Source organism: Orycteropus afer, unplaced genomic scaffold (assembly GCF_000298275.1).
Source record: "Orycteropus afer afer isolate SDZICR_OR568_19922 unplaced genomic scaffold, OryAfe1.0 scaffold00062, whole genome shotgun sequence".
Lineage (NCBI taxonomy): Eukaryota > Metazoa > Chordata > Mammalia > Tubulidentata > Orycteropodidae > Orycteropus > Orycteropus afer.
This window is the reverse complement of record NW_006921649.1, coordinates 6825593-6839903: the sequence shown is the minus strand read 5'-3', so window position 1 is coordinate 6839903 and position 14311 is coordinate 6825593. Positions and strand designations below refer to the sequence as shown.

The window sequence follows — 14311 nt, the reverse complement described above, 5'->3', positions numbered from 1 at the left end:
ATGGACATTGGGAAGAGGTAACTATGGGGAGGAAGTGGGAGGGGAGCTGTTGCATTGTGGTAAACTGTGGTCAATGACATGAGACAAAGTATATATGAACTGCTGTATGGAAAGTGAATTTGCTCTGTAAATCTTCACCCAAATCACAATTAAAAAAACAAATAAAAGTAAAATAAATAATCTGTTTGGTGCCAGAAGAGAGATGGAAAAATCTCAGGAGTTAAGAAAAAGGAGAAGGCCAAAGATGAAGGAAATGATAGACACAGGGAAGAGTGCTATTACATTATGGGAATAGCAATGAATGTCACAAGATTAAATGTGTATGAATTGTTGAATGGAAAATGAATCTGCTCTGTAAAGTTTCACCCAAATCACAATTAAAAAATAATAATAATAATCCAAATTCCTTAAAAAAAAAAAAAGAAAAAGGGCAAAGAGGGTTAAAATCAGCTTTGTGGCAGAAGAGGAGCTTGAACTGAATTTACAGAGGCCAAAATGGGCAATGGGAAGAGGAGCTGAGGAGTGGGGTCTGCAGAGCCACTTGCTGAAAGACTTCCTGCCCTCAGAGGAGCACTGCTTGGTATGTGCAGTTAATTGGGTGCCCTTCTGATTGCAGAAAGAGAAACTTTCTTCTGGAGAATGGGACATAAGTCATACTTTTCTCTGTCCCAGAAAGCATCCCAAGTCCCACAAGAACACTTAGGTGCATCTGTAGGTTTCTCCAGGTGTCGAGGAAGAGTCTTATAAAGAACAAAGTGCTCCTTGCAGTTTTGGAGAAGCTGAGGGGGTCATGTGGAGAGGAGAGACTTGTGGACACCTCCCAAGATGGGTTAGGAGTCAGCTTGTCCCTACCTAGTAGAGGGCAGAGTCCTGGACTGTGTCTGTCATTCATTTGCCTCCAGCCAACCCTCAGAAACTCCCTCTACCCTGTCCCCTGGGATCAGCAGCCCCTGCTCACACACTCACCCCTGCCAGTGCCCTTCAAGAGAAATTCCATGGGTAGGAATTTGCCTCCCTTCAGTCAGCTCTCCACCTGGCTTGACTGCATGGAATTTGAAGAAACCCAAAGCTCAGATTCTACAATTGACCTTAAAATCCAGCATTGCTCAGAAAGCTGCTGTTATATGTCACCCCCCACATTCCTAAAACCCATATTCAGATGGTGTGAGCTTTTCAGGGCTTAAAGGCACAGGTATTTATGACCCGTTGGGCATTTTGTGACACTATAAACTTCAAAGGAAGTGGATCCAGAAACCAGAACTTCACATTCCATTCATATTTGCTTCCCTGAGAAAATTCAAGGAGTTTATTTATCTATAACAGGTGGACAGTGCTGCTAAAATACATGAGCTCCTCCAGGAAGCCTCCCCTGACTTCCTAGGCTGGGTTATGGGTCTCCTTTGTGCTTCCTATGATTACACTTAGATATCTGTGTTATAATTGTCTGCTTATTTGTAGATGCCCCCCCATGAGACTGGGGGAGGACAGGACTAGGTCACTGTTATGTCCCCAACACATGGTACAGTGCCTGCCACACAGGATGTGCTTGATGAGTGGGTATGGAATAGAAAAAAAAAAAAAGAAAAAAACAAGCATAGACCCGAGGTGGGGGTCTGGCATCCTGTAGTTTCAGCTGCAGCAGCCCCTGAATAATCGCACAATTGATGGTGCTATAACAGTACCCACGGAAGGAACTAGAATCTTTCCATTGTCACTGCTAGGGAAATTGAGGCAGAGGTACAGAGAAGGGCTATGCCGAGAGAGAGAATGCAAGATATCTGTTGTCCATGATCTCCTGATGGAGGGTGGCTTGAGTCTGATCCTCTGGCCAGGTATCCTCCTACCTTCTCTGAGGCCTGAGTTCTTGATCACACTCCTTCTGCCAGGTGAGCTGTGTGATGAAGTGATTGACCACTGTGTGCCCGAGATGAACCTCTGTCAGCATGAGGCCAAGTGCATCTCCTTGGACAAAGGCTTCAGGTAAGAATGGTTTCAACCCTCAGTACATGGATCCCTGAGAATTCTGCCTGCAACAGTCTAGGTTTGAGTGTGTGTGTGTGTGTGTGTGTGTGTCTCTGTCTGCCTGTCTATCTCTCTACAAAACTCTCCTCTGCAGAGCTAAAAAAAAGTAGCGAAATCTAGAGTCCAAAGGGTATTTGATCACCTTTCCTTGTGCAGCCTTCATAGCCCTCTGCCCGCTGTGGCTACACCAAGTTTGCCAGCTTGTGCACCTATGGAAATGGGGAGATTGAGGAAGTGGGGAGCGAGAACTCTGACTCAGTTCGGCAGGCACAGCCATTGATGGAGGTGTCTCCATGGCAAGCAGTTGAGGCAATAGGGGCTAGGGGAGCACATAAAGCAATTCCAAGGGTAGATGTGAGAATTCCCGAGGAGATCAAGTAGTTCCTAAGCCTGAAAATCAAATAATGCCCCTGGGAACTCCCTCCTGGGCTCTACTCCCCCATCTTCCCTCCACCCTGTTTCATGAAACCTTATACCAGTGCCTCTTCTAGGGAAGTCCTAAGACCCTCGAGATTTGGGATTTTTCTAACATCAAGGGGAACATTCTAGAACCCTCTGGCCAACAACACTCTCCCAGTCCCCAACCCTGCCTGCCATCCACACAGTTACCTCCCTCTCCTCCCCCAGCAGGCTCTGTCCAACATCTGAAGGGAAGCCTCTAGCACCAAGGAGTCAGGGTTGGGGGAGCAGCAGAGACCAAGCAACTGGGGGACCCCAGGATTGACCCTCGACAACGACACCTGAAATAACTCTACAGAGCCATCCCCTGGAGAGGAGGAGCCTGGGTCTGGCGTGCGATGCCTGTGCTGACAAGTCTTTAAGGAGAATCCTGACGCCTTTTGTCCAGTGGCATGTCCAGCCTTTAACAGGATAGAAGCTCATGTTCTAGATCTAGATGGGTCCAGAAGCTGTCATTACTGCCTGTTCACTTCTTGTCCTAAGTCACAGTTCTCAGACTCTGGGACTATTGAGACTATGATTCTATGTTGCATATATGTATTTCAGATACTCCCCCAACCCCACTCCACCCCCCCCCAAAAAAAAAAAAAAAAAGAAAAGAAAAGAAACCAGTTGCTGTTGAGTTGATTCCAATTCTTGGTGACCTCATATGTGTCAGAGTATAACTGTGCTCCATAGAGTTTTCAATCACTGACTTTTCAGAAGTAAATCACCAGGCCTTTTGAGGTACCTCACAACTAAAACTCAGCTGCCATCAAGTCGAATCCGACTCATGGCAAATTCTCCTTGGGGTTTCTGAGGCACTATTACTACAGAAGTAGATTGCCCAATCTTCCTTCGGAGGAATGGCTGCTGGGTTTGAACCGCCGGCCTTCTGGTTAGTAGTCAAATGCCTTGGGCACTACACCACCTCTAGGTGGATTCAAACTGACCTTTCAGTGAGCAGCTGAGAGCTTAACCATTTGCAAAACCCACATTCTGTGATTTTGATGATTTAATTAGTGTCAGGTCTTTGAAAGTCTGAGACTAATGAAATCATAAGAGTCACAGAATGTTATAGGAATTTGGAGCTGTAGTCTCTGAGAGTCATAGAATCTCAGAAACTTGAACTTGTGAACTTTTAGAATGTCAGAATCTTAGAATAAGAATATAAGAATCTTAGAATCTAAGAACCTCCTCTGCTGCCCCCCTCCCCATCAGTCTACAAATGCTCATTGTGTTGAGTGCTGTAGGGACCATAAGAGGTCTGCTGTTTCTCCCCTCACAGCCCTTGCCATGAACCTGAGGGAGGAAAACTTGACACAAAGCAAACATACAGAAAAGAGAGAATTTCTGGGCCCTAGGGTTCTGGCTCTGAGTGCTGCTGGGGTTTTGAGGAGGGGAGAGAAGACCTACAAGAGCAGAGAGGCCGCCTTAGGAGGTGGGATATGATGTGAGCCTCAAAGGATTGGTGGAATTTGGATGGGCTGAGAGAAGGAGGGAGGGCTCCATAGGTGGGGAGAAGAGCATCAATAAATATGAATCTAGAGTAGGTGAGGGTGAGGGAGGGCATGAACTTGGCTTTCCTTTCTATGTTGGCATCCCAAGCCTAGAGCTCATCACCAGGGAAAATGCAGAGGGTATGCTAGGGTCTCTGGTTTTGCTGAGACCAAAGGAAGGAAAGCATCATCCCTATCATATACGCACCCCATTCAAATCCACCTTATCTGCCCCTGTCTCCCTCTGAGATATCCCAGGTAGGACTTTAAGGTAATTGAGTTATGAGGATGCCTCCCCAAACCCCTCCCCATCCACTTCTATCCACTCCCAAAGGGGGAAGGTTGAGGAGAGGGAGGAAGAAGGACCATCCCTTTGTCCTCACATTTCCACTCAGACTCCTTTGTCCCATAAGTATTAGGAGGCCTTATTTCCCAGTATCCACCTGGGCCATCTGTACTACCACCTCCTCTGACTTGGATAGCCTGTGGTTATTATTTTTGTTCTATCCAATAGAATGCAGCTGGTGGGTCCAGAAAAAGGTACAGGCCTTGCAGGAGGCAGAGAACCAGCAAGTGTTTGCATTTACATGGGCCTAAGTCTCTGGAAGGAATTTAGTGTGTTCTGTGCTGGGATTTCTGCACAAGGTTACCCCAGGCAGAGGGGCCCAGAGATGCATGGCCCACATTAAGAGGCCACATTTCTGCCGGAGCAGATTTCTCCAACCTGGCTAACAGAGCTGGTGATGGAGCTGCTGACACATTGTTCCTCAGGGAGGGTTGGATCGGGGTCCAGGGCTATCTTAGGACAGTAGCTTCCATCTGCTTGCCTGGGGAACATGAGGCATTTATTAAGGGCAGGGGGATTTTGTCCATTGTATTTCAGTCCTGATGAAGGAGAGTGCTTGGCAGTGATCATGATGACCATTAGTGATAGTCATCATTATCATCTTTGACTTACACTATTGGCTGTCCACTCAATGCTTATCCAGTGCTTTCAGCAGAGTGCCTATATCATTCCTTTTTTTTTAATGAATTTTTATTGTTTTATTGTGGTAAAAATGTAACAAAACAAAACTTTTGCCATTTCAAGTTTTTGTTTACTTGTACAATTCAGTGACACTAGTTACATTCATCATGTTGTGCAACCATCACTACTGTCTGTTTCCAAATTATTTCACCACAGATGCTCAGTGTCCCCTCAGCAAAGGTTCCCTTTCCCTCCTTCCTCCCACCTCCAGGTAACTGTTAATAAACTTTGGTTTCTATACTTCAGCCTATTTCAAATAAGTGCGATTATACAATATTGACCCTTTGTGACTGACTGATTTCACTCAGCATAATGTTCTCAACATTCATCCATGTTGTGGCAGGCATCAGGATTTCATTTCTCTTTTTGGCTGTGTAATATTCCATTGTATGGATATACCACATTGTGTTTACCCATTTATCTGTTGATGGGCACTGAGGTTGTTCCCACCTTTTGCATATGGTATACAGTGCTACAGTGAACACTGATGTACAAGTTTCTGTTTACTTGTTGCCTGCTTTCACTTCTTCTGGATATTATACCTAGGACTGGGATTGCTGGGTCACTGGTAATTTAAATTTGTGTTTAAATTTTTGAGAAACCATAATTTAATTTTCAAACTTAAAAGGTGAAGTTATTTATCACTGACTCCATTTAAAGATGAGGAAACTTAAAGAGGCAATGAGTGGCTAATATACTTACAACAGTGTTTGACACAGTAAGTGTAAACTAATTATTATTATTAATTAGTATTGTACAGGAACCTTGAGGAAGTTACTTCAGCTCCCTCTGAGCTCTGGTCTCCTCCTCTTAATGGAGCATGATAGAACGGCCTTTCCAGGCCCCAGTGAGCCACTCGACAAAAGCTACTTAGCCCAGGGCCCCGCACATGGGATTACTTAAAACTGAATGTTAATTCTATGCAGCAAGTGGTAGCCCCTAGCCCAAATCTGTGTGATTCCAACTGTATCTTCCTCAGCCTGGCTCCTGAAAATAAGACCCACTCACACTTGAAGTAGACAGTCATTGCCTTGCAGGCAACAAAGACTGCATGCAGACCACCCATGAAACCTAAGGTGGAGCCAGGCTTTGCAGAACTCGAAAGAGTTGAGGGGAGCTGTAGGGAACTTAGATAGATGAGAGGGGCAGAAGTGCCTGGGAAGAGCAACCACCTGGAAGCTCATCTGCCCCATGGAACAGCCTTGTTCTGCCTGCATTACAGGTGTGAATGCCTCCCTGGCTACAGCGGGAAGCTCTGCGAGATGGACAATGATGACTGTGTGGCCCATAAGTGTCGCCACGGGGCCCAGTGTATGGATGCAGTTAATGGCTACACCTGCACCTGCCCCCAGGGCTTCAGGTATGATGGAGGGCCACAATAAGAAGGAGACAGGCTGGGCCAGACAAGATGGAGCAGTTGTTGGACTGATTGTCCAAGGCGACTAGGCCCAGGCCTCCCTCACCCCAGCTCTCGGTGGTCCCTTTATTCTCCCCACCTTCTTCAACCCTTACAAGTCTCATAAGGAAGATAGAGCAGATGTTGTTAATCCGTTTTGTAACTCCATGTTTCAGAGGTTAGACTTAGGTTCCAGCTCACATAATGTCAAACTTGGACATGACTCCATCCAACAGAAACTACCACCATCTTGGAGCCCAGCCTGAGGGATAGGGGTAGCCATGTAGCCACAATAGCAGGAATTGTCTTTCTAAGCTGAAGAGAAAAAACAGTATGGTGCCCCAATGGCAGAAAAATAGAGGTGAATGGGAGGGTTGAGGTCACTCTCTAGAATCATGAAACCAGGAACAGAAAGGGGAGATGGGAGCTACTGGCCAAGGGGCTAGGAGGTGTCTGTGGGGGATGGTGGAAGGAGAGGTCTGGGTCCCTGTTCTGGCTCCTACACTGTCAGGGGAGAGTGGGGAAGGTGGAGAGGGGCTCAAGGGCCACATTTAAGGGGAACCAGACAGGGGAACATTTCTGTGTACATCAGTACTTGCTAAACCAAACCAAAACCAAACTTACTGCCACGGAGTTGGATCTGACTCATAGCAACCCCTCCTTGGGTTTCCAGGGCAGTACCACTACGGAAGTAGATTGCCCAACCTTCCTTCTGAGTAGTGGCTGGTGGGTTTGAACCACCAGCCTTCTGGTTAGCAGTCAAACGCCTTAGGCACTACGCCACCAGAGCTCCCACAGTACTTGCTAGATGACAGAAATACAAATCTAGACCCACTGGATGGTATCAGTGCAAAACATGCAAATGAGTCTTGGTCATAGATTCCTAGAATGTGAGCCTGAAATGAATCATGGAGTTTGGAGATGAGTGTTTTTTCAAGCCCTATCGAGACCATTTGTATCAGAGACTCATAAAAATGTAAATTCTTGAGCCCCACAAGAAGAGTTCTTGAATTTGAATTGCAGGGTGGGGATAAAGGGCTAGGAATCTGTACTTTTAACAGACACCCCACCCCACCAGAGTATTCTGATGACACTGACATTTAGGGACCTATACTCAAGTCCAGCCTTATCATTTTGTAAATGAGAGTCAGGGACTGAATCTTAAAGCCAGTTGCTGTTGAAGTTGCATGACTCCTACTCATGGTGACCAGCATTGAACTGTGCTCATTAGATTTTCATTGGCTGGTTTTTCAGAAGTAGATTGCCAGGCCTTTCTTCCAAGTCAGCTCTGAGTAGACTCAAGCAGCCAAACTTTCCTTTAGCACGCAAGTACGTTAACTGTTTGTACTACCCAGGGACAGCAGGGGCTTAGAGAAGGAAAAGGACTTAACCCAACTAGAGGTGGGGCTGGAACTGGGTCTCCCAGTTCCCATCTCTCCCCCACACTCTCTACCGGGGGCTCTCTGGCCAAAGTAACTGATTGTTCTGCCTTCTACACTTCCTCTGTCCCTCATGCTTCTCTGCCCTCCTTCCAGTGGGCTCTTCTGTGAGCAACCCCCGCCCATGGTGCTGCTGCAGACCAGCCCCTGCGACCAGTACGAGTGCCAGAACGGGGCGCAGTGCATCGTGGTACAGCAGGAGCCCACCTGCCGCTGCCTGCCAGGCTTCGCTGGGCCCCGGTGCGAGAAGCTTATCACCGTCAACTTTGTGGGCAAGGACTCCTACGTGGAACTGGCTTCTGCCAAGGTCCGGCCCCAGGCCAACATCTCCCTGCAGGTTCGTCCTCACCCTGCTATGCCCTTGCAAGGACCCCAACCTGTTCCCACACTCTGTTCAGAGAACAGCTGGCACGTCCCAGACCATAGTGTCCTACTCCCTCCTCCTAAATCATCATCTAGGACAACACTCACCTTTGGGGAATCTGGGCCAGCTCTGTCCAAAGGTCTCTAGAGAAAATTACTGACCAGCTCTTACTACAAACAGCAGTCCCCAGTTCCAACCTCCTTTATCCATTCCTCTAGAAAATATTTGTTCAACTTCTATATGCCAGACATTGTCCTCAACAATGGGGATGCAATAGTGGAACAAGACAAAGCCCCTTGCCCAGGGCAGGAAGACAAGGAAACAGACTATGACAATGCTGGGTATATGAGAACATATAGAAGAGGCCATGGCCTCAGAGTGTTGGGAAGAATCAGAAAAGGGTTCCCAGAAGCCATGATATCTAAGCTGGGATCTGAAGGATGAGTGAGAGTTTGCCTGATAAAGCAAAGCAGGATGAGAGGCTAACAGGGTGAAGGAGAGATTGGGGTGGGGCCTGAGCCTGAGGGATCAGCATACACAGAGGCCCAGTGGCTCAAGCAAGCAAACCGTTTTCAGGAAATGAAAATCATTTAGCATGAGCCGAGTTCTTTTCAGGCTAATTTCTTTCAGGTTCCTCACATGCAGATCTGAGCACATTGATTCCAAACTGCATTTCTGAAGGACCTAAATGCTATCTCATGGGGATGGGAGCAGAGAAGGTGTATGGCAGAGAAAGAACAGGCCCTGCCTGTAGGCTTGCTGGGTAGGAGGAAGCCTGGAAACACTACTAAAGGGCAGTGGCTGGATGATACCTGGGACCCTCTCTACTTTTGGATATGGCCACACAGACCCAGGTTAGACCTGGAGCTTATGGAGAAAATTCTTATTCAACAAAGACCTATTGAGCACCTGTACGGGCCAGGCACCATTATAGGCACAGGAGTTGCAGAAATGCACAAAAGGTTAAAAAAGACCTCTCATCAGGGAGCTTGTAGTTTAGCAGACAGGCCTTCTGAGATGAAGGTGGCACAAGTGAGAAGGAAGTCTGGTTGCCTTCACCTCTCCTGGGGTCACTTTATTGCCCTACCCTCCCTCAGTCCCACCCAACCAGATACTAACCAGACAAGCCCTGAGTGCCCCAGAAATCCAGATGTCCTATCAAAGCTTACTTGCTCTGCATCCTGTCCCTTCAGGATAGTTGTGTGCCCGGCGGTGGGAGCTAATAGACTAATCAGGTCAGGTGTCTGACGAATGAGTGCCCTTCAGGGAGGAGCTTCTGAAACCAGTGGTTCTCAGCCTTGACAATGGAATAGAATCATCTGGAGAGCTTTGTCAACTACCTTTGCCCAAGACCCCAACCCTCAGAGATTCATGTTTAATGGTCTGAGGTGAAGCCCAGACATCAGTATTTGTAAAAATTCCCCAGGTGGTGCTTTCACAGTGCCTGGTTCATAGGAAGTATTGAATAAATGGTCATTGTTAGCATTTTGGTTTTAGTTATTGTTATACTTGCTCTAGATACAGAGACTGAGGCCCCCAGAGAGGAAGGGCTTGGGCAGGATCTCGTTGTTTGCCAATAGGAAAGACTAGATTGGAACTCCAGGTTCTGACTCTCAGTTCAGTGGTCTTTCTATGCCATCAATTAGGACTAAAGGTGAAGCAGGCACCCATGAGGGCCCTCAAGGCAGAAAAAGCAGAGACTTGTAACCTTTTCCCTGGTACAGGCTGGAACCCCATCCTCCCCCAGCAATCAAACAGACACATGATCCTGAGGACAAGCTACCTGGAAGCCCTTAAACCTATCAACCCACCCAGGCTGGGAAAATGCAGTCAAGACCCCATCTCCGAACCTTGGCTCTACCCAGTGCTGCTTAGGGCCTATGATGAACAAAGCGAAGTGATTTGAGACTCTGCCTCTTGCTCTTGCTGAATTCCCACTGTGAACTTCTGCTGTGTGTGATCTGCAGAGCAAACCATGAAGAATCAAAAACAAATATGTCCATTCATTCAGTCAGTATTTAATGAGGCCTACTCCATGCCCAAAAATGGAGAACTGTGCTAAGAATACCACAGTACTAAAATAACTAGGAAGGCCCTGACCCTGATGTAGCTTATAGACTAGGCACAGAGACAGGCATTAAACAACTCAGCCTGCCATTGTTTAAGACTGGTGCTAGGTGCCAAGGAGGATATTTCAAGATGCTGGTGGAACTCCTCATAGAGCTGGGAGGCAAGGGAGTATCTAGCCTAGTCTGAGAGAAAACAAGGAAGGTTTTCAGGAGAAAGTGACATTTAAGCCAAAACTTGTAAGGTTAGTGAGTAGCCCTTGGCCTACAGAAGCTGAACAGGTGGTTCTCACCTGAATTTCCAGCCTTGTTTCCACTCACTCCCCTCCTACACAAGCACACACATGCCTTAACCAGTTGCTGTTGATTCTGATTCATGGCAACCCCACATATGTCAGAATAGAACTGTTCTCCATAGGGTTTTCAATGGCTGACTTTTTTTTTTTAAGTAGATTACCAGGTCTTTCTTCCAAGGTGCCTCTGACTGGAATTGATCCTCCAACCTTTCAGTTAGCAGCTGAGCACATTAACCATATGTACTCCTAGGGACTCTCACATATACCTTAAACCCAAACTCATTGCCATCGAGTTGATTCTGCGTGACCTTATAGGACAGAATAGAACTTCCCCGTAGGGTTTCAAAGGCTGTAATACGTCCTTGGAAACCCAAGGAGGGGTCGCTGTGAGTCGGGTCTGACTTGACGGCACATAACAACAGCAACAACAATCTTTATGGAAGCAGACTGCTATGTCTTTTTCTCATGGAGCAGCTGGTGGGTTCAAACTGCTAACCTTACAGTTAGTAGCAAGTGCTAACCAGGGTTTATACACATACCTTAACACCCACTGCCATTGAGTCAATACGGACTCATAGCAACCCTATAGAATAGAATAGGGTTTCCAAGGCTGTAAATCTTTATGGAAGCAGATTGCCTCATCTTTCTCCCAAGTATTTTTGAATTGCTTAATCAGAATTTTGCTGAAGTAAAAATATCAGCTCAGCCCTCTGGGAACTGGCACACTAGATGTAAGAGGAAATGTAGACAGAATTCAGATCGAGGTAGATTCAGGAGTTGCCCACAGAGTGGCTGGTGGGTTCAAACTGCCAACCTTTTGGTTAGCAGTCAAATGTTTTTAACGACTGTACTACTAGACCTCCTACACATACCTTACTCACCTCCAAACTTTGGTTCATGCTGTTCCCTTTGCTGAGAGACCCCTATCCCCCATCTCTCTTCCTCTTGCTACCAAGGAATTTTCCTATTCTTTCAAAACTTGGGTCAAATCACCTACCTCCTCTTTAAAGTGATCCAAGAACTACAGGTGCACCCATCCACTGCTCCAAGCAGAGTTAATGGATTCCCCTTCCAAGTTTGTCTAGACTAGAATATTATGTTTCATCTGAGTATGCACCTCACCTACTTCATCATTATTTCTTTCTCTTTGTGGCTCTGCTGGTGTTTGGGAGCTGTGGAGACCTGCAACTCCGTTGATCCTTGTATTCCCAGTGCTGAGCACACAGTAGACACTAGAGAAATGGTTCAAATGAATAAGTGAAAGAAAGAATGGATGAATAGATTAATCCATGATTAAAACTAATGTGAGTGAATGTCAATCTAGGACCAGGCACACAGCCTGTTGAATAAACTGATAAATGAATGAACGATTAGGAGATGGTGTGAGATATATAGGCACATGTTGGCACATAGCTAGTGCTCTATAAGTATTTTTGAACTGGTTAATCAGAATTTTCCTGAAGTAAAAATACCAGCCATGCCCTCTGGGAACTCACAGAATAGATGGAGGAGGAAATGTGGAGAGAATTCAGATCAGGGAGGGTTCAAGAGTTGTCACCTGGAGGAGGGTTCTGAGGTGGGGAGGCAGGAGTTTAACCCACAAGTGAGCCCATCTCACAGACCCTGGCCCATCTCTGCAGGTGGCCACTGACAAGGACAACGGTATCCTTCTCTACAAGGGAGACAACGACCCCCTAGCACTGGAGCTATACCAGGGCCACGTGAGGCTCGTCTATGACAGCCTGAACTCCCCGCCAACCACAGTGTACAGGTAAGGACACAGGCCCTCTCTGCCCACCGCATCCATGCATCCAGGCTAAGGGGACTCTGCTGCCTCTCCCCGCCCCTCCACTCACACTCTCTCCTGGCATAGAGTGGGGAACAAGAGGGGGGAGGTGGTATTGGAGCAAGAGGCAGGAAAGGAAGGCAGGCCCATGCAGGGAGATGACACCTCATTACCATAAGATAAATGGCCAGCTGGCTACTTTGCATGAATCGGGGTGCTCCAATGGGGACAAGGCTGCTTAATGAGATGCCCTTTTGAAAATGTCATCCTAATCTTTTATTAGTTTAAGAAAGAAAACAGGGGGAGCTGAGCATGAAACTCAAGGGGAAGAAATTCAAGAGCATTAAGAGAGCAGGACGATGCCTTAAGTGACTTTCAAACTGTTCTCAAGGACGGTTGTTTCCTAAATTCAGGCTTTCAAACCATCACCGTGATTTTTGCCTCATCGGTATGCCAGCTGTACTTTGGCTGGATATCTTACACCAATTTGACATCTGCTCACTTTTCAAATTTAGCTTCATCTAAGTCCCAGATATACAGGTTCGATGTGTTAGCTTTTTTTCCTACTTTTCAGTAAAATAACACATAGTACATGTAATACATACATAAGATAATGCAATAAACCAGTTGCCATTGAGTCAGCTCCACCTCTTGGTGACTCCATGGTGTCTGAGTAGAAATGGGCTCCACAGCATTTCCAATGGCTGATTGTTTAGAAGTCGATCACCAGGGCTTTCTTCCAAGGCACCTCTGGGTGGACTCAAACCTCAACCCTTGTGGTTAACAGCCAAGTGTGTTAATCCTTTTTTATCACCAAGGGACATTAATAATGCAGTAATACAGTGCAGGAGATCCCAGATAGAGTGGGAGAGCAATGTGGAACAAAACAAACTGTGGCCCCTAGCCACCCTTCACATCTGGAATTGAACTCACTCCCATGGCTTCCAGCCAAACAATAAACAGGCGTATAGGGTGAACACTTATACCAAGTAGGCAGACTCCTTACAATGATTAATCATGAGAGAACAGAAGGCAGTGTTTGCACAGAGAGAGAGCTCAGGGAGCCGGAATGCATAGGAACAATGGACACAGGGAAGAGGTAACTAGAGAGAGGAAGTGAGAGAGCTGTTACATGGTGGGGAATTGCAGTCAATATCGTGAAATAAAATGTGTATGAACACATTGGAAAATGAATTTGCTCTGTAAACTTCCACCCAAATCACAATAAATCTTTTTTTAAATAATGCAATAATATATAATAAATACAAAACTATTAAAATAGAGTATGTTCATCTGTGTCACACCTAAAATTATGTTGCATGCCACCAGTGGAACTACAGCCACACTTTCAAAAGAGAGACTGGCATCAGAGCTGCCCCTCCCCCATTGGAAGGAAGCACACATTTGGAGGAATTAGTGAAGAGCAGCCATTTGCAGACTTATTTTTTCCCCCAGTCACCAAGGGTGGATTATCTGATAACCGAATTAACCACAGGCTTACCTGTGCTTACTTACTAATCTGCAGTGAACAGTTTGATGTTTTTCAGTACAGACATGGTGAAACTGTTCACTACAGATTAGTAAGTAAGCACAAGTAAGCCCATGCTTATCTTGCTTACCCGGTACTCCATCCCTGTCAGGGACTGTAAATTTGAAGAGGCTTTGATTCTGTAGGAAGGTGCTGTGGGATTGGGAGAGAGACAGATGCCAGCCATACCTAGAAGCAGAATCTTTGATGTGGTGAAAAAATGTGAAATTGTTCACTGCACTTTAGTAAGTAAGTACAATTAAGCCAATGCTTACCTTGCTAACTGAGTAGTGTGACACTGCTAGTGACTAAACATTTTCTTCAACTGAAACTTTATATTGAACTCAAGAATATCCAATCAATAAATACAAAACTTCTCTGCAGGGCTGGAGGGGGTAGAGTCTCTCTTCACACACTGCCTCATAAAACCGAAAAATTTATATATATATT

At 46.1% G+C, this 14311-nt stretch overlaps 1 protein-coding gene across 1 annotated transcript in view; it reads left to right on the top strand.

The window, feature by feature from the left end:
• The window catches only part of SLIT3 (slit guidance ligand 3), a 953284-nt gene that overhangs the window by 921712 nt on the left and 17261 nt on the right, over positions 1-14311 (top strand). The window contains exons 29-32 of the mRNA XM_007939744.2: positions 1887-1980; positions 6209-6346; positions 7918-8158; positions 12188-12318. Of these exons, the coding sequence (XP_007937935.1) occupies positions 1887-1980; positions 6209-6346; positions 7918-8158; positions 12188-12318 (604 nt within the window). The remainder of the gene's footprint in view (positions 1-1886; positions 1981-6208; positions 6347-7917; positions 8159-12187; positions 12319-14311) is intronic.